This window comes from Mustela nivalis (genome assembly GCF_964662115.1).
Source record: "Mustela nivalis genome assembly, chromosome: 15".
NCBI classification, from domain to species: Eukaryota; Metazoa; Chordata; class Mammalia; order Carnivora; family Mustelidae; genus Mustela; species Mustela nivalis.
Genome location: NC_139034.1, coordinates 8,739,241 through 8,758,553, shown reverse-complemented (window position 1 = coordinate 8,758,553; position 19,313 = coordinate 8,739,241). Strand labels below are relative to the sequence as shown.

The window sequence follows — 19,313 nt, the reverse complement described above, 5'->3', positions numbered from 1 at the left end:
AAGGCTGGGAAAACTGGGATTTGTAGAAAAATTGGAATTTTCATAAGAGATAAACCTATTTAAAAGTAAGACAAAGGGCCAACTACTAAGATATGCCCAAGATCTATGACTAGAGGTTTTCTGCCTGTTTCCTGGTGGGTCATGTAGACAGATCAGTGGCTGCTACCAGAGGACAGCAATAGTCAGACACATGGCCTTGGGAGTCAGATACATACCTAGCCATTTCGTGGCTCTCAGACTTTGACCAATGACTCCCTGACTAAGTTTCCTCATCATTAAAAAAAAGCCAGTATTGGTACAAGCATTTAATAAGTTAATATATGTAAAGTGCTTGGCACAGTGCTGACACAGAACAAGCACGGAGGCTGAGGTATTTTTTTGTTCTTCTTGATGCTGTGGATTTCTTAGTCAAGAAGCAATAGGCATCAAAACAAACAAACAAAAGAAGCCTGCTGATGACCAGTGAATTTGTGGACTACAACAGAAGAGGGGGAGGGGGAAGGATAAGCCTCAAGGTAAGACTCCCTTTCTGTTTCTAACCGGCAAACTGTTAGACTTGTACACTTAAAAGGTGAATATGTGATATGTGAAGCATATCTCAGTAAAATTATTTGTTGAAGAGGAAAAACAACAACAACAAGAACAACAACACCCCATGGAGGGAAAGTAATAGGGAGTACTGAGAAGAAAGGAAATATCTGATTTGAAAACAGATGAAAAGCAAAAGCAAGGTGAAGAGCACATACTGTCAGTGGCCGTGTTCTCCTCCAAGGCGGGGTTGTCCAGGCCAGGCTCCTCAGGCCACGGGGGCAGAGACGCTGATATCAAGCTGCGCTCAGCAGGTTCTGTGCCTGTCCCTGAACAGTCCGTTTCGAGGGATAAAGTACCTGGAAGATCTATTACAGTGGTTCCATTTTCATTCTCAATCTCTGTCTGAGCTTTATCAGTTTTCCTCCTTTCTAGGGCAAGTCTCCGATGAAAAGCTCCAGGACATCTAGAGAGAGAGCATTAGGGGGTTCCCAGATGATTTGAAAGGAAAAATGATAGACAGCTTGTGCCCCAACAACAGAATAGCCACTGCTTCAATGCCAAACTCACCTAGAGGTAATCCACAAGTGGTATGTAATCTGATTTTAACCTCTGCTCAAACTAAATTCCTACCACACTGTGTAGCAAACTTAAAACAGGCGTTGGCACAAATAGTGGCTTCGTGCATGTCTCAAAAAATACTTCAATAAAAACCTGTATTCAGATACATACTAGTTCCAGAAATACACCAGCACAGTTGACGGTATACTGCAAATACTATTCTGAGATCCTGATTGCATAACCCCCTTTTCACAGGGATGGCTTAACTCCTTAACAGGAGTGGAAACAGCAGTCTTCTTCCACAATGTGCTCCTGCATCCAGACTTGGACCCTGAGTGACACTGTTCCTTTCCAATCTCAGGGCCAAGGGTACACATTCATTTATTAGTGAGAAGCAATACATCTGAGGCTCTGCCACTTGCAGAAAAGCAGAGCAAAGGCTCAAGAGGCTGCGTATGGTGGGTGGCGGTCTTATGTCTAGGACTGCAGACTTCATTCAATGATAGTGTGTTTTAAAATCTCAAATTTCATGAAAAATCAAGTATAGGATAAATTTATTGAAAACTGGAAGCTATCCCTTAGCTGTAAAAGTAATGAATTTCCCCTCACAAACTAAAGATAAGTTGTGGGTTTCAAGTTCTTGAAAAAGATTGCTATGGAATTTCTTTATCCAGCTTTTTCTCATTCCCGGTTTCCTCATCACCTTATTAAGAAAGAGGACAAAGGATTTCCCTTCTGCACTGTTGTGCCGCACTCCAGGAAATGTTCCTGCAAGGACCTGACAAGTAACGTGGAATATTGTATCACTGAGAAAAATTATTTTTGTCAAGTAAGTAGATTGCATGAGAAATGCATTTTAAAACTATTTCATTCAATAAAAAAATGGTGACAAAAAGTGGATCATAAAACAATACTTGAGACTAAAACTATAGGGAAAGATTCAATTCTCCAAATGCATATCACACACTGGTATCCATGTGCGTAACAGCCAGTCTTCGATGGAGAAACAGACTAGGAACAGGAAGTGGGAAGGAAACATAAGCAGAATGTGCACAGCTGAGAAAGAGCCTAGCTAACAACTAAAAAATCCTACAAACTAAGTAACTGTAAAGCCCCTCTTATCTGATGCAAGAATAAATTGTTTTTTCTTTTCTTTTCTTTCTTTTTTTTTGTTTTGTCAGAGAGAGTGAGCACAGGCAGAGACAGAAAGAGAAGCAGGCCTCCTGCTGAGCAAGGAGCCCGATGTGGGACTCGATCCCAGGACTCTGGGATCATGACCCGAGTGGAAGGCAGCCTCTTAACCAACTGAGCCACCCAGGTGTCCCCAAGAATAAATTTAAAACTGGAACCCTGAAGTTGTTAGAGAGGTAAAGAACCAGGTATACTTACATCCCAATGGGACAGCAAATTGCTAAGAGGGACTAAAGACAAGTATTTTGTGTGATATCACAGAGAACTATGGAAGAAAGCATTCATCTAGCACTCAGGAAGGTTACAGAAGACTACGCAACACCCACCTTTAAACAGATGGGGAGCTGGGCACACAGAGACGGAACAACTAGCCAGGAGGAGACGATGAAAGACTTCAAACTACACAAGGGAGGCAAGAGTGCCAACAAAGAAAAAATGACATAGATTATACCATAGAAAGAAAAAACAAGTACAGGGGCGCCTGGATGGCTCAGTGGGTTAAGCCACTGCCTTCGGCTCAGGTCATGATCTCAGAGTCCTGGGATTGAGCCCCGCATCGGGCTCTCTGCTCAGCAGGGATCCTGCTTCCTCCTCTCTCCGTGCCTGCCTCTCTGCCTGCTTGTGATTTCTGTCTGTCAAATAAATAAATAAAATCTTAAAAAAAAAAAAAAAAAGAAAAAACAAGTACATATGAATGGCAAAAATCATGAGCCTCATTAACATTTATAACTAAGACATAAGACTGGCAAGTCATCAGAATTTTTAATAGTTAAAAAGCTTAATATGGTTTTTATTTAATGGATGACAGATTTTTAAAAACATATTTTTCTGCCTTGCTTGTACGATAGAGCAATTTAGCCAGCAAGTACTCTTAGGAAACAAACTAGTTAAGAGTATCAGCTCTTCCACTTATTGACAACCTCTTCCATTTATTAACAACCTCTCTGCCCATATTCTTCTTTATATAACAAAGATAAGACGGCCTAACTCATAGAGCTGTCATGAAAACTAAACTGGACTAATATAAATTGCTTAAAATACTGCCTCATAAATAATCAGAACTCAATACAAACTAGTGACTACTAGTATCATAGCAACTTAAAAGTACTCAAGCTAGGGCTCCTGGGTGTCAGTTGGTCAAGCGACTGCCTTCGGCTCAGGTCATGATCCTGAAACCCAAGACTGAGTCCTGCAACTCACTCCCTGCTCAGCAAGGGGTCAGCTTCTCCCTTTGACCCTCCCCCCTCTCATGCTCTCTTTCTCTCTCTCTCAAATAAATAAAATCTTTTTTTAAAAAGCACACATGCTATACAGTTTTCTTACAGTACATCTGTATCAAGTCCCCCTGCTTGTGCTCTTTTCCCTCTAATAAAGAAATAAAATCCTAAAATAAAACATAACAAATTGAGCATCAAAGTGAACCTTGAGGCCTTCAAGACCTGGCCGGAAACACCCTCCTGTGTGTATTTCCTTGTCATCTTTCTTGTTGTGCTGATGGCGTCAGAGGTGCATGTCATCCCAAGGAGGGAGAAGGCCGATGGTGGAGAGACTCTGGGCTCCTGAAGAACACAGAAAGGATTTCAGTCTCCAATCTGAAGATCCACTCAGCACTGCCAAGGGGGGTACCTCTGTGGTGACAGGCTACCAAAACCTGGGGAGTTACATGGTCATTCAGCGTAATGTAATATAGCTCCGTACAGCATGTTGAAATGACCAAGTTCACTTGAATAGTGATCAGCCTAAAACCTTTAAAGAGGACCAAAGAGGCACCTGGCTTCCTCAGGCACTAGGATCCTTGATCTCAGGGTTATGAGTTCGAGGCTCACATCAGTCACAGTTAACTTAAAAATAAAACAAAAAGCGTACACAGGACTAAAATCAGTGAGGCTCAAACAACGAAGCTGGTCTGTGCTGGGACGGATCCTGTCTCCCGTTCATTCAGCCACTGGGCACTGCGCACTCAGATGGTGCCAGGGCTTATCAGCCCAGCGGGTTCTCCTCGTGAGAGCTCAGGGTCTAGAGCAGAAGATGGACAAACGAGAAACCAAAATGTGAACGGGAAAAGCGATTGCTCCACAGCAAAAGAGCAAGGGACACAACTAAGGCCCAAACTCCACCCGGTGAGGGGTATGACAAGGCTGTGCTGAGATGACACGGAGAATTCCTGCGGGAGGAAAAGAAGGAGACAGCCCTGCACAAATGCGAGTGCATTCCACCTGGCGGAGGGCACCATGGAGCAGAGGACTGGAGGTTAGAAAAGGGGGCCAGGGTGGCCAGAGAAGCTGAGGAAGGACCAGAGTGGGAGGGGAGGAGGGCCAGGGCCCGGGAAGTTGGTCAGTATCAGTGCCCTTCTCCCAGGGCTGTGTGACCACACTTCCCCACACTCAGTGGCTGAACCAACAAATGCTGCCTCGTGGTCTCAGGGGATCAGCAATCCAGCAGTGCTCTGCTGGGGGCTCCTGCCAGAGACTCTCCTTAAACTGGGCTGCTGACAACACCAAGGGAGGACCTGCTTCACTGAGAACCTGAGCGCACTCAGGGGCATGGGCCAGATACAGCCCATCTCAAAGACCTGACTTTTGTCTGCTGTGGGCCCACAGGGCTGGGCCATGTGCGTATGTCTGGGTCATGGTTCAACCTAGGGGCTTGTGCTCCAGTATGAAGATTGGAGAGAGAACATGGATCCGAGTCAACATGGGGCTGGGCAATGAGTTTTCGAACAAAATCTCAGAAGGGCCTTTGGGTCACGTGGCCACGTTCTGTGACATGGAAGTGAATCACCAAGTCCAGACCACACTCTGGGGAGGGGTCACACAAACATGTCTACACAGGAGTTGTGGAACCAATGGAGCCCCCGAAGGGAGACTGTGAAGATCCCTGAAGGGTCCGGGCCTTGCCCAGAATCAGACTGGTATGGATGCTTAGCCGGCTTGAACCCAGCTCTTTGAGTATCCTCAAAGTTGGGGTCCTGGATGCAACGTAGCCATTCACTGGGGGCTCTGGAAAAGTTTTTCTGGAAGGAAGTGGCTGTTGGCCTGGAAATGTTATCGGGCTGAGGGTGATCATTGGTCTCCTAGACAGGAGACATATGCCCAGGTTCTTGTCTGAGGAGGATCCCGGGTCATGGCGACCCACTGGATGGACCCCTATCTGCATCACACACTTTGGAAAGGAGAGAATGGCCTGCATCCCGGGACAGGCGGTCTCTAGGGCTAAGGGCACATTCTGACCATCAAGGGCCAAGACTCCAGTCCCTTCTTTAGAGTTTGCATTGAAAAGAAAAAGCCTAAGACCTTGGGAAGCTATTACCCAGCCATCTGTAAGTGGGGCTGTCCTTTCTGGGACTCCAGAATGTGAGCACCGATGAACACATGTGTGCACACAGGAGCTTGTGTGCTGGTGCACACAAACACACACCCCAGGAGGGACTGTGGGGTGGGATCTGATTAGTAGCAGATTCCAAGAAGTTGACAGGAGGGAGGAAATTGGGTGGGAGGTATTTCCTACATGTGACAGCCCTCCTCTAACATCATAGCTATTATCCAACCTATGCCTGTGGACATCTGATAGAAAGACATGCTGGACTCATCCATATTTGGCAAGAAGACCATCCTTGTCTGCCACAATGGCTTATCTAGGGTCTGAACCAGGTAAGAATAGAGACTTGTGTCTGAAACCAGGTGTGTTTGCAAGCTGGGGCCCTGGCTGCTCCCAGACCTTCCCTGGGGGCCTGTGGAGAGGGGTGTGTTGGGGTCACTGTGTACAGATAAGATGTGGCCTTGCATGCAGAAGGGGGAAGAGGAGATGGCAGATGGGAGCACTGTTCGTGTAGGGGTCCAATCAGGAGTGGGCCCTGATAGGGCATCTCAGGAAGTGATGTCACTGCCTGGATCACAAAGGCCTTCAGAACTTGGAACCCCTGCAACCAGGCAGCCAGTCTAGTCCAGTAGCAGGGTTACTGGACTCAGGACCTTGACACAGAAAGATGTTTTCCTGTTGTGTACCTAGTTTCTGGGGCTCTGGGTACCAGAACCCCCAAGAAAATGACTTGTTCCCATGCTGCAGACATTGGCTAAAACCACCCCCCCAATGCCGCAGGACCTTTCGAGGGAGACGCCATAAGGTACTTACTACTGAGGAGACTAGGCGATGCCCACCCCTCTGAACCGTCCTAGGGAAGCCCCATCCCTTTCTCTGGAGTTTGAGGGGAGGAGGGATATGTGGGGGTTCCTGCCCATGGGCTGGAGGAGGGTGAGTACAGTGGATACTCTTGTGATCCCTTCTTGTTCACACCAATGTCAGGGTGGGCAGGGTGCACAGGGGATTCCTGAGGTGACTGAGCTGTGCCAGAGCACATCCAAGGCCCTGAAGCTGGGCCACGTTTCTCTCCTTGGGGGAGGGCTCTGCCACCTGGGCTGTGGTGTGTCTGGAATGGAGCGCCCTGGGTCTGAAGACCAGCAAAGGCCTCCAGACAGGGCTCTAAGTCCTCCTGCCTGCCTGCCGGGCACTGTCTTTAAAGAACGCCCCAGAGGACATGGTGCAGGAGGTGACCGAGGAGATTGCCTGCTCTCCTTCCTCCAAGGACACGAAGCCGCACACGGCCAACAGAGTCTGGCGCTGGCTCAGGGTGAGTGCAGGTGCTGGGGAGACCCAACCCCGGGGCGCCCATGCAGCACCAAGGGCCCCACTTCCTAGAAGCCAACCTGGCCTCCTAGAGTCCTGTACTCCCGTGAATCTGCATCCCATCTCTTCCCCAAACTGGCCCACAACGTTCTGCCCACGCCTTGGACAGAAGCACTGCCATTGTCCACATACTTATAGGAGTATCATTAAAGAGACTTTAGACCAGGTTTCATCCCGTTGATTTAGACTCCTTTTGCCCTGGCCAAGGCATTTTCCTAACTCGTGCTCCCAGGTGCCCCCACTGGCCCAACAGTCCTTCCTCAGCTTCTGCAAGTCTTGCAAAGACTGGATTGGGAGACTTTGATCCAAAGGGACATGGTACTCTGTCTCTTGCTCTGCGCTTTGGTATTGATGGAACACATTGTTGCCCCCCCACACACCCCAAGGAAAAGGAACAGGGGCCTCACTGCACTGCACTGCACGGCAGTCCGGAAGGCCAGTCATTGATCACAGCCATGGAGCCCTTTACTGGGGCAGGACTGGATGTAATCCCCTTCTCTGGCCAAGGCACAGTGCTGCATCCTACAGCCTCCGTGCCTTCTTATCCTAAGCCCTCTCGCCTTAAACATCTCTGTGTTCTCATCTCAAGAATGGGATATGTTGGGTGCCGGGGTGGCTCAGGGGTTTCAGCCTCTGCCTGCAGCTCAGGTCATGGGTCCTGGGTCTCACAGTCCTGGGATCGAGGCCCACGTCGGGGGCGTGGGGTCCTCTGCTCAGCAGGGAGCCTGCTTCCCCCTTTATGTCTGGCTGCCTCTCTGCCTACTTGTCACCTCTCTCTCTGTCAAATAAATAAATAACAAGTCTTTCAAAAAAGTAAAAAGAATGGGCTATGTTATCAGAAATCACAGGATCCATGCCACTCAGGCAGGGATGTGCTATCCATACTCCGCTCACAAAGGGACCTCAGATACTAGCAAGTTCAGACATCATTTCTTTCAATTCTTTGTATGGATACCAAGAACATTTTCTCATTGCCTTAAAGGCTTCTTAACTGATTGGCTGATTGATGGATTTGAGAGAGAGACAGGGGGAGAGTGGGGAGAAGTAGACCGAGAAACAGAATCCTCAAGCAGACACTGCCCTATGGACACAGCCCTACGAGGATCGCAGCCTCAGAACACGGAGACCATGACCTGAAGCAAAACCAAGAGCTTTAGGCTGAACCCAATGAGACACTGAGTCACCCGATTCTTTTTCGGACTCTGGGCTCTCTTGTCCCACCTCTTGCTGAAGTCCCTGAGATCTGGGGGCTCATTCTGCCCTCCAAGCCCCAACCCTCCTGGTGGCCACAGCACTGACTCATGTCTCCTCTGATTCACCTCAGGGGAAAAATCGTTCAACCAGGAAGAGGAGCAAGACCTCGGTGCTGATGGCCAAGCGGGCCGACAAGCTGCAGGCCGCAATAGATCACCTGGTGCCTGCCGTCATCAGACAAGATCTACACTGTGTCCACACCTTTCTGGACACATACCGTCACTTGGCCACCCCCCAGGAGGTGCTGGACCTCCTCTTTGCAAGGTGAGCACCCTCCCCTGCCCCTAACTGCTCTGTGAGATTTGGCCAATTCCTGTTGTGAGACTCTGGCAGGTCCCCAAGCTTCCCCAAGCTTCCCTTGCTCCTAACTGGGACAGAGGTATTATAGGGACTCAGTGGGGTCTTGTAGGGAAAGGACACCTGGGAGCCTGCGCCAGTGGAAAATTCTGCTGGAGGGCCTGTGGGCATGCTCTTTGCTCATTCCTGTGCCCCTCATGATGAAGCCTCTGCCTCATCCCTGACTCTCACTATGATCTTGAGCTGGGCTCCTTTGCCACTGAAAGGGAGATCTGAGACTCCTTCTGGGGCCTGTGTCTGGCTGAATCCAGAGCAAGCATCCCTGGGGGTGAGCAGGGGCCGGGCCCACTCAGATGTCGGTGATGGGCTGGTTGGGGCCCTTTTATTCAGCAAGCATTCAGGAAGCCCCGGTAGGTGGAGGCGATTATCCAGGAGCTGAATGGGATCCCTGCACAGAACAGAAAGCACCCCAGGGCTGCAGGCTAGTCGAGGGTCTGGCGGTGAGAGCCAATATCCACAGACATCTCATGCGATGCCCCCTGGCCTCCTCTAGATTCGGATGTGTTTATTCCAGCTATGATGAGGTCGGCGGACCCCAGGAGCAGCGCAACATGTGAGTAAGCTTTGGCTGCTTTAGGAGGGCCTTCCCTCTCAACCAGGGTAGTGAGGGTCCTGTGAGTTTGAGGGGCTGCCGGACCTTCAGACTCACCTCGTTATTCTGCTTTATGGTAAATGTCTGAGAGCTTCTACTGGAAATTGGAAAGGTGCCCTGGGGAACTGGGGTAGGTGTGTGAGCACTGTGGGAGAGCAGAGGGGGATGGAGGACAGCTTCCACCCCTGAGAGGGTCATGCTCCATCCCTGCCCCTTCCCAGCCCTCTCTCTGCCCCAATTCTGGGACCCAGAACACAGGATTTAGGAACCATCACATAGCAGTGCTGGCACCTGCACGTTGGGTGCACAGAGGGGTCTCAGGGAGAGGGTGACCCAGTAGAGCCCAGGGAGCAGCAGGCATCCCACACCCTGTGGGAGGTGAGTGTCAGTGGAAACAGACCCACTCTCATGGCACCTAGTGAACGGGCAGAGGAGGTAACGGTGGAGGTATGGGGAGGGTCCTGGGAAGGCCTGGCTAGAGACAGAGTCCCTTTGTTCCCTCCTCGGTTGGATCTTCACTGAGCAGAGGCGAGTGCAGTGAGGGTAATTAAGAGGCCAGACACCACTTCTCCCCAGGCACATGCAGTTGAATTCAAGTGGCTCGTGGGCAAGGAGACAGACTGAGGAGTGTGTCCAGCTCCCCTAAGAAGTCCAGAAATGCTCCCCCCATTGACCAAGGACTCCCACTCCTAGCGGCTTTTGGCCAGCCTGCCGTGTGGGAGCAGGCCTTTCTCACGCAGGACTGCCAGGTCGCAATTGGACAAGGAGTCCGACTGGTCTCAGACAGGAGCTGACAGCCCAGGGGCCCAGGTTCCCACATAGGTTCCCTGGGATTTTGGTTTGGATGCGTACCCTGTCCTCTGACTTCTCTGCCTCCATGTCTGTCCCCAGGGCCGTCTATGCCATCCTGAACACCTGGGTGGAAAAGTATCCAGGGGATTTTGTGCAGCCTCCGGAGTTTCCCAGCTTGCACACGCTGCTGGCCTACCTGCAGGTCAATGTGCCGGGCTCGGACCTGCAGCGCCGTGCCCAGCTTCTGCTTCCAGAAAGGCAATGCGCTCCTGAAAAGACCACGGAGCCAGAGGCTAGGGGTGAGGAGGACTGGGGGTGACTCATGTGGGCCTGAGGCGGAGGCAGGGTGGGCCACCCTGAGGAAGCCTCCGTAGATTGTAATTGGGCCGAAGAGAGTGAGTCGTCTCAGATCCCTGTCCCCATGGGCTTCCATCGGGGACACCTTCTGGGGGCTGGGTCTTGAACGCAGGCCACGCTGAGTGGTGGGGAAAGGGAAAGGCAAAAGGGAAGTCAATCAAGCTGATGATGCTTTCTCTTCTTGGAGCTACAGCACCGGCCCCAGAGCCAGATCAGGATGTGTCTCGGGAAGTTGTTCCACCAGCCACTCTGGCACCTGCTGCACCTCTGGGGCCTGAGCTGGCCCCCGCCATCCCTGCTATGGCTGCTCACTATGGGTTAGGAAGACCAGTGACCCCCCCTGACCCATTGGGGCCAGGGCAGATGGTCGTCAGGGCCCTCGTTCACTTCTCTGCCACGGAAGAGCCACCAGGCCTTTTGACTTTCCTGGATGACCAGCAGGGTCCTGCCACCGAGCTGCCGCCCCCTGCCTCCGTGGAGCAAGCAGGCTCGGCCCCCGAGTAGCAGCTTGTACTGGCTGCAGCTCCAGAGCATGACTCCCCCTCCCCCATCATTTCCTTCTTTATCGTATTTGTTTTCTGTATTCACCTCTATAATTACTTCATAGATGTTATTTATTAAATAAAGTAGAATTTGAGTTTATATAACATTTTACTCGCATCCTTTGCAGTGGGATATGGAGGTCTCATTAGGTCCATCCAGAGTGTTGCACAACCATGTCGTTCTACGACGTTTCTGTCACAGAGACACCCACGCTCCTCATTGCTCACTGCTCTGTCCCTCCCCCAGTCCCTGCAACCACTGCTCTTCTCTCTAAATTTATCTTTTAAAATATAATAAACTAAGGAAAAAAATACCCTTTTCTTCTATAACTTGATATGCCATTGCCACTTCATCTCTGACCAGGACCTTCCCCCTCACATCCTGGACAAATGAATTTACTGTGTTCCATACTGAGAAATGTTGTCACTACGATTATTCCATGAAACTGCTGAAACGCTGTCAGTACCTTGGAAGCCCAAGCCACATGAGCCACGACGGCGACCAGCTGGAGTCCTACTCATTCTCGCTGAAGGTGCCTGGCTGCTCTTCGGTAGCCTGGGCTGCCTCCTCGACAGTCTGGACCTCAAGTGCTTTCAGGACAACAGCAGGGGACGCGGTGCTGGCTTTTAGCATAGCCATGGCCTCACTGTGACTTCAATTGTTCAAATCAATGCCATTGATATTCAGCAATATATCACCTGTCCAAAGGAATAAACCAGAAAATGAGATGAGCTACCAAGTCATTATCTTCCCTATACATCCTGTTATTTGTAATTTTTCACATCTCTGTCATTCTTACGATATCGAGGGAAAAATCCAATTCATGGAAAACATTCCAAAACAACTCAAAACTTTAAGATAATTTCATCATATATAGGAAAAAATGTGGCTTGAGGCACTGTGATTTGACTGGACGTCCAAGTCATTAGACCTGGTTTTGCTAATGTGCAGGACCTGGGCATGTTCATTTCTCTTCTTTGGGCTTCAGTGATTTCTATAGTTCTTTCCTGCTCAAAAATTATTTGATCTTTTGCTCTTAGAAATGAATTTTTAACATATCCTGTTTTAGAGTTACACAGTTTTATAGATATAGTCCTACAGAGTTTGCTCAGCGTGGATGTATCAGAATACTTAAAGAGAAGAGATCCTTGGGTCTACACAAAGAAATGAAACTTGTGATTTGAGCATCTTTTGCTTAAGGAAGAAAAAAAGGTGTTTGTTGCCCTGACAAGTAATATAATAATAAAAAAAAGGGCAACGAGGATTATATAAAAGGTTAGGAAGGAAAGGATGAGTGTTCTATTTTTTAGAGGGTTTTTTCCAACATAAAATAATGCAATGATCTAAATAAACATTAGAAAATAATGGAAAGGGCGCCTGGGTGGCTCAGTGGGTTAAAGCCTCTGCCTGCAGCTCAGGTCATGATCCCAGGTCCTAGGATCGAGCCCGCATCGGGCTCTGCTCAGCCGGAAGCCTGCTTCCCCTCCACCCACCCCCCGCCTGCCTCTCTGCCTACTTGTAATCTCTGTCTGTCAGATAAATAAATAAATTCTTTAAAAAAAAGAGAACGGAAACATCATCAAACTGCAGCAATTTTCCTTCCCATTAGGCGTTTTTCTAACCTTAGAGAGAGGTTTTACACTTATATATGGAAGGGACACTTTAGAAGATTTTTAAAAAATCATATTTAATAGAAAATTTGGGGAATATTTGTTACTTTTTTCAAACATGAGTTGCATGCAGGGAGAAGATGGGAAGAGTTTCACTGTTCCCAGCCCTTCCTATCTTACCTCTTTTGATGCGGCCATCACGTGCCAGACAGCCATGAGCTGGCACACTGGTTACAAGGATGGGCAGTTCACCACTCTTGCTTCCTCTGCCCCCTGCCACTGTCATTCCCAGGGACTCAGGTGGTTCCTTCTTTACAGTAATGTGTTTTTCTTGGCATGTAACACACTGGGGAAGATCCTAACACAGGAGAAGAAAATTCATTGCAAAATAAATAATACATAGCTGAAGTAAAGTAAGGAAACTGAAGGAAAAAATACCATGGCAATGATAAAGTCACTGTTAAAATCAGTTACTGAAGAAATAATACACAGTTCCTCATGGTACAAACATGACACCGAACACTGGGGATCACAATGTCAGACTTTGGATGGCTGTATGTTCATATGACTATGTATGGAACAGAAAAAACTCAGGACTGTTGACATGTGGAAGTCAAAATAGGGCCAATTCTACAAAGGTAAATAATGCACTTGAGTTTTAAGATTCTGAAGACAAGCTAATTAATTTTATTTCTCTCTCTCTCCTCTATTCTTTGAGAGAAATGGTGACAGAATAGTACAAAAGTAAAGTGCGGATTTAGTTAACTGCCAGAAAAAAGCTATAGATCTATCTTCTGTTTCTTACTCATGAGAATGCTCGGTCATGAAATGGGTGCAAACTGATCTTCACAACCTTCATGGAAAGCTATAAGGATATGAAATAACTGAATTTTTGAAAAAGTTAAGGAAGAGAAAAATTCTCCAACAAACTGTGTTCTCAGGAAAAAGCAATTTTTACCGATATTGATTGTTTCTATTTATGGGGACACTCCTAGAAGAAAAGGAAACTTTAAAACATCACCTTTTTTTAAATTAGAATGCCATAAAAAACAATGGGTACCTATGAAATATTAATATTAAAATAGCAATAGTAACTAACATTTATTGAAGATTTACTATGTGTAAAGCAAATGGTTTCACATGTATTATTTCATTTTCATGGCTTCATTACATTTCACTACAATGGTCCGGAGTGTAAATCCTATGGTTGGCCCCATTTTATAAACAAGGAAATAGCCTTATTAGAAAGGTCATGTAGGGGCACCTGGGTGGCTCAGTGGGTTAAGCCGCTGCCTTCGGCTCAGGTCATGATCTCAGAGTCCTGGGATTGAGCCCCGCATCCGGCTCTCTGCTCAGCGGGGGGCCTGTTTCCTCCTCTCTCTCTGCCTGCCTCTCTGCCTACTTGTGATCTCTGTCTGTCAAATAAATAAATAAAATCTTAAAAAAAAAAAAAAAGAAAGTTCATGTAATTTGCTCCAAATTATATAGCTACGCATGATCACACTGGGATTTGAGGTGATTCAAGTTTAAAAAAAAATACACATACACACACATAGTGTATATACATAAACATGTATTCATATGTAGTTGTCTATGTTCATACAGCATGATGCTATATGCATCCACACTACAATGGTGCTATCCCATTAAGTGTAATAATGGAAGCTCCTATCTCAAAAGGTTCCTTAACACATATACTGTAACAGCATAGTGTAGATAACAAGATAACTATTACCACGACTAACAATATCAACAGCAGAACTAGATGAGTTCTTTTGCTAGAACTGTAACATTTCCTTTAGTGACACTGCTTCAGAGCGGACAGGTACGACGTGTCAGTCAAGCCCTGCACCGGCAGGGGTGTCTGCTCTTCTCTGCTCCTGAAACCAACACTCTGAAATTTTCTTGAGGGCACTACTTAAATAGCCTAGAGTTCCTAGAATTTTGACCTCATAGAAAACCTGTAAACGTCCACAGGTGGTATCATAGCATATGACATCTATGTTCGTATCCTTCAAAACTGGGCAAGACCCACGTGATTATGAAGACAATCCAGGTAAACTCAGCTGGGAGCACATTGACTTCAACGCTTGTGTCTGTCAGGTATCGAGTCAATTAGAGGTGGTTGTTTTATTCCTCCAAATGGCTGAGATGTATGCATTTTAGCCAAACTTCACAGATTACTCTTGGTATACTTCATGGAAACTTCTAAGGGCTTAACACTGGATGAATGTTTCCAAGCAGGGGCTACGCAGGGGCTTAGTAATAGAGTAATGTGTGCTTTAATTTTTAACAATGATTATCCTCTGAACAGGTTGTTTTGATAAATTTGTATTTGTTTTCCCTAGGAGACCTTTATATTTTAAAGTAGGATTTGACATCACAAATGCTGTATGTTAATGGTAAATTGCTAAATTAATGCTTAAAATTACATTTAATGTGGCTGTTCTAACAAGCAGGTTTACAGAGCACCTAGAGTAAGAATTCAGCATTGCTATTTAAAACACCACCACTTAAAATTAAGGAAGAGGAACTAGTAAAAAGAAAAATATTTGTGCCCAAAACAAAAAAAAGGACATAAATCGTCCTCTATATGAACGCTGAAATGGTTAAATTTGTAGCATTGTCTTTGAGCACCCATATTTCCACTTTCTGTAGAATTCATGGATTCAGTTACCAACTTTTGCCTTAATCATGATTCTTTAGGAATATGTATATATAGGTAACTTGTAAATCAAGGACCAGCTATATGAACAACTCCTATTCAAATTCCTTTTCGAAACAATAACTGCTTTTCGTAGTCATCATTGTGAAAGCAAAATTATAGGTTCCCTTCACACATTTTGTATTCTGTTCAAAAATAAGATGAAGTTTGTGCTTATAATTTCTTAAAAGTTTTAACTGAACAAAGACCAGTGACAAGTGTATACTTCAGCTCAGAAAACAAGATAAACCTGATGGGCCAAAAATACTTGTGCCTTTAAATGATGCTTTCTTGGGGCGCCTGGGTAGCTCAGGGTGTTGAGCCACTGCCTTCGGCTCGGGTCATGATCTCGGGCTCCTGGGATCGAGTCCCACATCGGGCTCTCTGCTCAGCGGGGAGCCTGCTTCTCTCTCTCTCTCTCTCTCTCTCTCTGCCTGCCTCTCTGCCTACTTGTGATCTCTGTGTGTCAAATGAATAAATAAAATCTTAAAAATAAATAAATACAAAAATAAATAATGCTTTCTTGGGCTCCTGTGACATTACAGAGTTATTCTCTCAAATTGTACTTACATTAAGAAGCCACTTTAAACTAAACATGTGTTTCTCAAGTCATTCTCCTTAAGTAAAATTAAATTGCTTTGCTAAATTAAAACTTATTTACTGGTCTACTTAAAAACTATAGGAAGTAAAAGCAAACAAACAAACAAAAAATCAATAGGAAGGTTCCGATGTGTGATTTTCACACAGTTGGTAAATAGCATCATTGTAAAAATTCTGGCCTACTAGAAGTTGAGTTCAAATGAAAGATGAAATGAAGTAAATAACACTGAGAACACAGTAAAGTGCCACTGTTTTTTGACTTCTACTGATTTCAGCATCCAAAGTGAGACAACATCAGAATTTTTGGCACAGATAAATGACCTAGGAATCTATTAGCAAAGCACTGAAATATGAAAGATGCAGCAAAAAGCTCAACATACGGGAATTTAAAATGATCTAGGGTAGTATTCCTATGAACTGTAACATAAAAAGAAATGCTTTCTGTGTTTTGCATGTACGTATCAGAAAGTATGATTTATGCTTCATATTCACATAGGGAATTCTGTTGTTGTAGGCAAACTGCCCAACCGCTAAGTATGGACTTGTTGGTCATTGTCTTTTTTTCAGTTACATAACCTCCTGTTACAACTGAATGAGCAAACCAAGATAAATCCCACTTTCAAGCAGGACCAAACAAAGAAGTCTTTCTAGAAGATCAAACACTTCTCATCAATCTGGCAGAGGGACCTTCTTACTAAGAAACCACCCCTACTGGCTGAGGAACAGACTGTACAGGGACTCTCAAGGTAGCCAAACACACATTCCACACCCCCAAACACCTTGTGCTCACCTTTTCCAACAGAGTAACAGCCCTCATTTAAATCTTACCAGTTTGTCACAAGGATTCCCTGAGGGCAGATGAATGAAAACATGCAAACTCGAGGCCTCACCTTGTGTGAGCTGGGACTGTTGTGGTACAGCGGCTGTGCATGGTGCTGGCTGCTACTCTGAGCTCCTGCGTCCTGGACAGGGTTACCAGGCTGGGATTTCCCCGGCCTAGCAATTGTTAAATCCACCCTCTCGCCACTAGCCTGGAGAAAACACACATATATAATCACCAGTCATTAATGATGCTTCTCACTTAAAAAAATTATAGGGAGGGTCATTTTCAATGCACTTATCATCGCTGTATCAGAGCCTCACCTGAGTGGGGACTGCAGGCCCCTGCTGGGGGTGGGGCAGACGAGGGAGTTCATTTCAGGAGCTAATACTTTAAAACTTCTGCAGGTAAAAGAGCCACACACAGACCTCTTGGGTAAACCTTCCCTAATCCTGGAAATACCAAGGGTGTAAGCAAAGAAAGCCTGGGTTCTGATCTCCCCATGATTTCTTGAAGGGTAACTGTCTTTTTATACTTCCCTCCCCTGCAAAACTGGCCTTGGACTGAGAGAAAGAGAGCAAAGAAGATAAAAGGACGAACGGATTCTAAACTGGATTACAATCCTTTGTGATTTCTGAAATAAATTCCAAGATGGCTACTTTGAGAGTGATAATCAATGAAACTACGTGTAGCTCTCTTTCCACACACTACAGCTTCGAATCGAAAATAGGGATCAGCTTAAACAGTCCTGAAAAGAATGATAACAAAGGTCCTGTAAAACAGGATTAGTATTTATATACATCACAAATTGTGTGCCTATATATGCCATATGTGCACTCACACATAAATGTAATTTTAGAGGTGATGACAACCACGTTGAATTTAGAGGCCCATTATCTGTATTTATAGATCTAGATCTGAAACACAGATTCACATTTATTATACTTTTTAAAGCTATTTTAGCTTTGCTTTTAACGTACAGGCCTGGTCTACTTGATGCTGATTCTTGGTCATGACTACAACTTTCCAAGTTTACTATCATTTCTATGGGAAAATTTGACAGCCTGCTTTCAAGAAGCTGTGGTGGAAAGTAGAGCACTCCTCCCCCATGACTGCAGTCAAGTTGGAAAAGGAGTGAAAACCATAATTAAAAAAAAATGATTTTATTTATTTATTTGAGAGCGAAAGCGAGAGAGCAAGGTGGAGGGGCAAAGGAAGAGGGAGAAGCCGACTCCTCGCAGAGCAGAGAGCCCAATGTAGGATCTGAGCCGAAGGCAGATGCTGAACCACGGAGCCACCCAGGTGCCTGAGTGATAACCAATTTTAAGGCCCTATTAAAGTCACTTACTTATTCAAGTATTTCATTAAACTAGTTTCAGACAATTCTTCCAATAACTGAAAGAATAACACTCCTCATGTGGCCAGAGTCTGGGGATTTGATCTAACAGGCAAATTCCAAATAGAACGCTTACAATCCAGATATTTGAGATTCTGACACTTCCCAGTATTAGATCACACGGTGTGAAGGGTGAGAAACCCCTGTGATCTCATTTCAATATTAAGAATTGTTTGCTTTACTGCCTAACCCTCCCCACTACCAAATACTCTATAACCAGTAATTCAGCTTTATGGGAAGACCCCTGCTCATGCAAACCTATTAACAAACAAATCCCTGATCTTTTTTGATTTCTTAAAAGACAAAATTCTGGCTGTGTGATGGAAGTCGACATATAAGCTTTAAACGATGGGCCAACATTTGGGTTTAGGCCAACTGCCTATCTAACTCTTTAGGGTTTCAAGCACAACAAAAGAATTCTGTTAAAGTCAAGATTTTTAAAAATGCAGGATGCCTAAATGACAATACCTGTATTTCATAAAATAGTGGCATGCCCTTTTGATGGGAGTATATACTGGTATGATCTTTCTAGAGGGAAGTTAAGCAAAATGTCTTAAACTTGAAAACAAAACATTAAAAAGTCTGTTGACAGGGGAGTGTTTACGTAAGTTTTAGCACAACACGCCTACTATACAGCTATATCATGGTGCATCTATTTTCAGGGTAAGAAGGCCACAACATACAGCTGACGTAAAGAAAGGGTGGCAAACTCAGAATTTGTAAGCTGACTGCATGTCTAAGTACCTACGTAAATAGGAACCTATTTATTTGTAGGCATATACAGAAAAATGACAATGTTCTTCAAAACTTTAATGTCACTATCTTATGGACTTTAGACTGACTGTGATTTTGATTTCCTTCTTCATTTTCTGTATTTTGTCTTCCTTAGTCTCCTTTTCAGACATGGAATACATGTTATTCTCAGAATCCAAAACATTAAGATGTTTTTCACAAAGAAACAACTTGAGAAATATATTATATTTGGTATCATATATATGTATCTGTATTCAATTTTTTTCAATCTCAAGTCTGGGACAAGAGACCAACGCCTGAATCTCCCTCCTAATGCAAGACGGCTACCGGGTGTGTGTGTTCCCAAAATTATAATGAACCAAACATTTGTGAAATGGAGTAATGAAATGGGATTTAAATTTGGGTTTCCTTACACAGTACTTAAATCTTCATTGTTAATTCTGTTTACTATACACATTTCCCAGTGACTATCAACCTACTTTAATTCCTGATGCTCGATTATGTTACTGCTTGGTTTCCTCTATGTCAGAGTGTTTTCTTGTGCTTACTAAAAACAAAATAAAACATAACTA

General features: G+C 45.4%; 2 protein-coding genes across 3 annotated transcripts in view; one reads left to right on the top strand and one right to left on the bottom strand.

The window, feature by feature from the left end:
• LOC309848890 (uncharacterized protein) overlaps positions 1-19,313 on the bottom strand; it is a gene marked incomplete at its 5' end in the record, with an annotated part of 137,005 nt that overhangs the window by 89,958 nt on the left and 27,734 nt on the right. Inside the window, 1 exon segment of the mRNA XM_082700931.1 lies at positions 16,663-16,803. Within this exon segment, the coding sequence (XP_082557057.1) occupies positions 16,663-16,803 (141 nt within the window).
• Positions 5,664-10,964, top strand: LOC309848885 (ral guanine nucleotide dissociation stimulator-like). Of its 2 annotated transcripts, none has more exons than XM_082700928.1 (6): positions 5,664-5,930; positions 6,800-6,907; positions 8,288-8,481; positions 9,068-9,127; positions 10,058-10,257; positions 10,509-10,964. In XM_082700928.1, the coding sequence occupies exons 2-6, from the start codon at positions 6,815-6,817 to the stop codon at positions 10,817-10,819; spliced, it is 858 nt and encodes a 285-aa protein (XP_082557054.1). In that variant the 5' UTR covers positions 5,664-5,930; positions 6,800-6,814; the 3' UTR covers positions 10,820-10,964. The 2 variants fall into 2 exon arrangements, with proteins under 2 accessions (XP_082557054.1, XP_082557053.1); XM_082700927.1 differs by having other exon boundaries at positions 5,867-6,403.

Coding starts and splice junctions, on each gene's coding strand:
- LOC309848885 (XM_082700927.1), top strand. CDS start 6,266: ATGTTTTCCTGTTGTGTACCTAGTTTCTGGGGCTCTGGGTACCAGAAC. Junction 6,908..8,287: donor GAGTCTGGCGCTGGCTCAGG/GTGAGTGCAGGT, acceptor GATTCACCTCAG/GGGAAAAATCGTTCAACCAG. Junction 9,128..10,057: donor CCCCAGGAGCAGCGCAACAT/GTGAGTAAGCTT, acceptor GTCTGTCCCCAG/GGCCGTCTATGCCATCCTGA.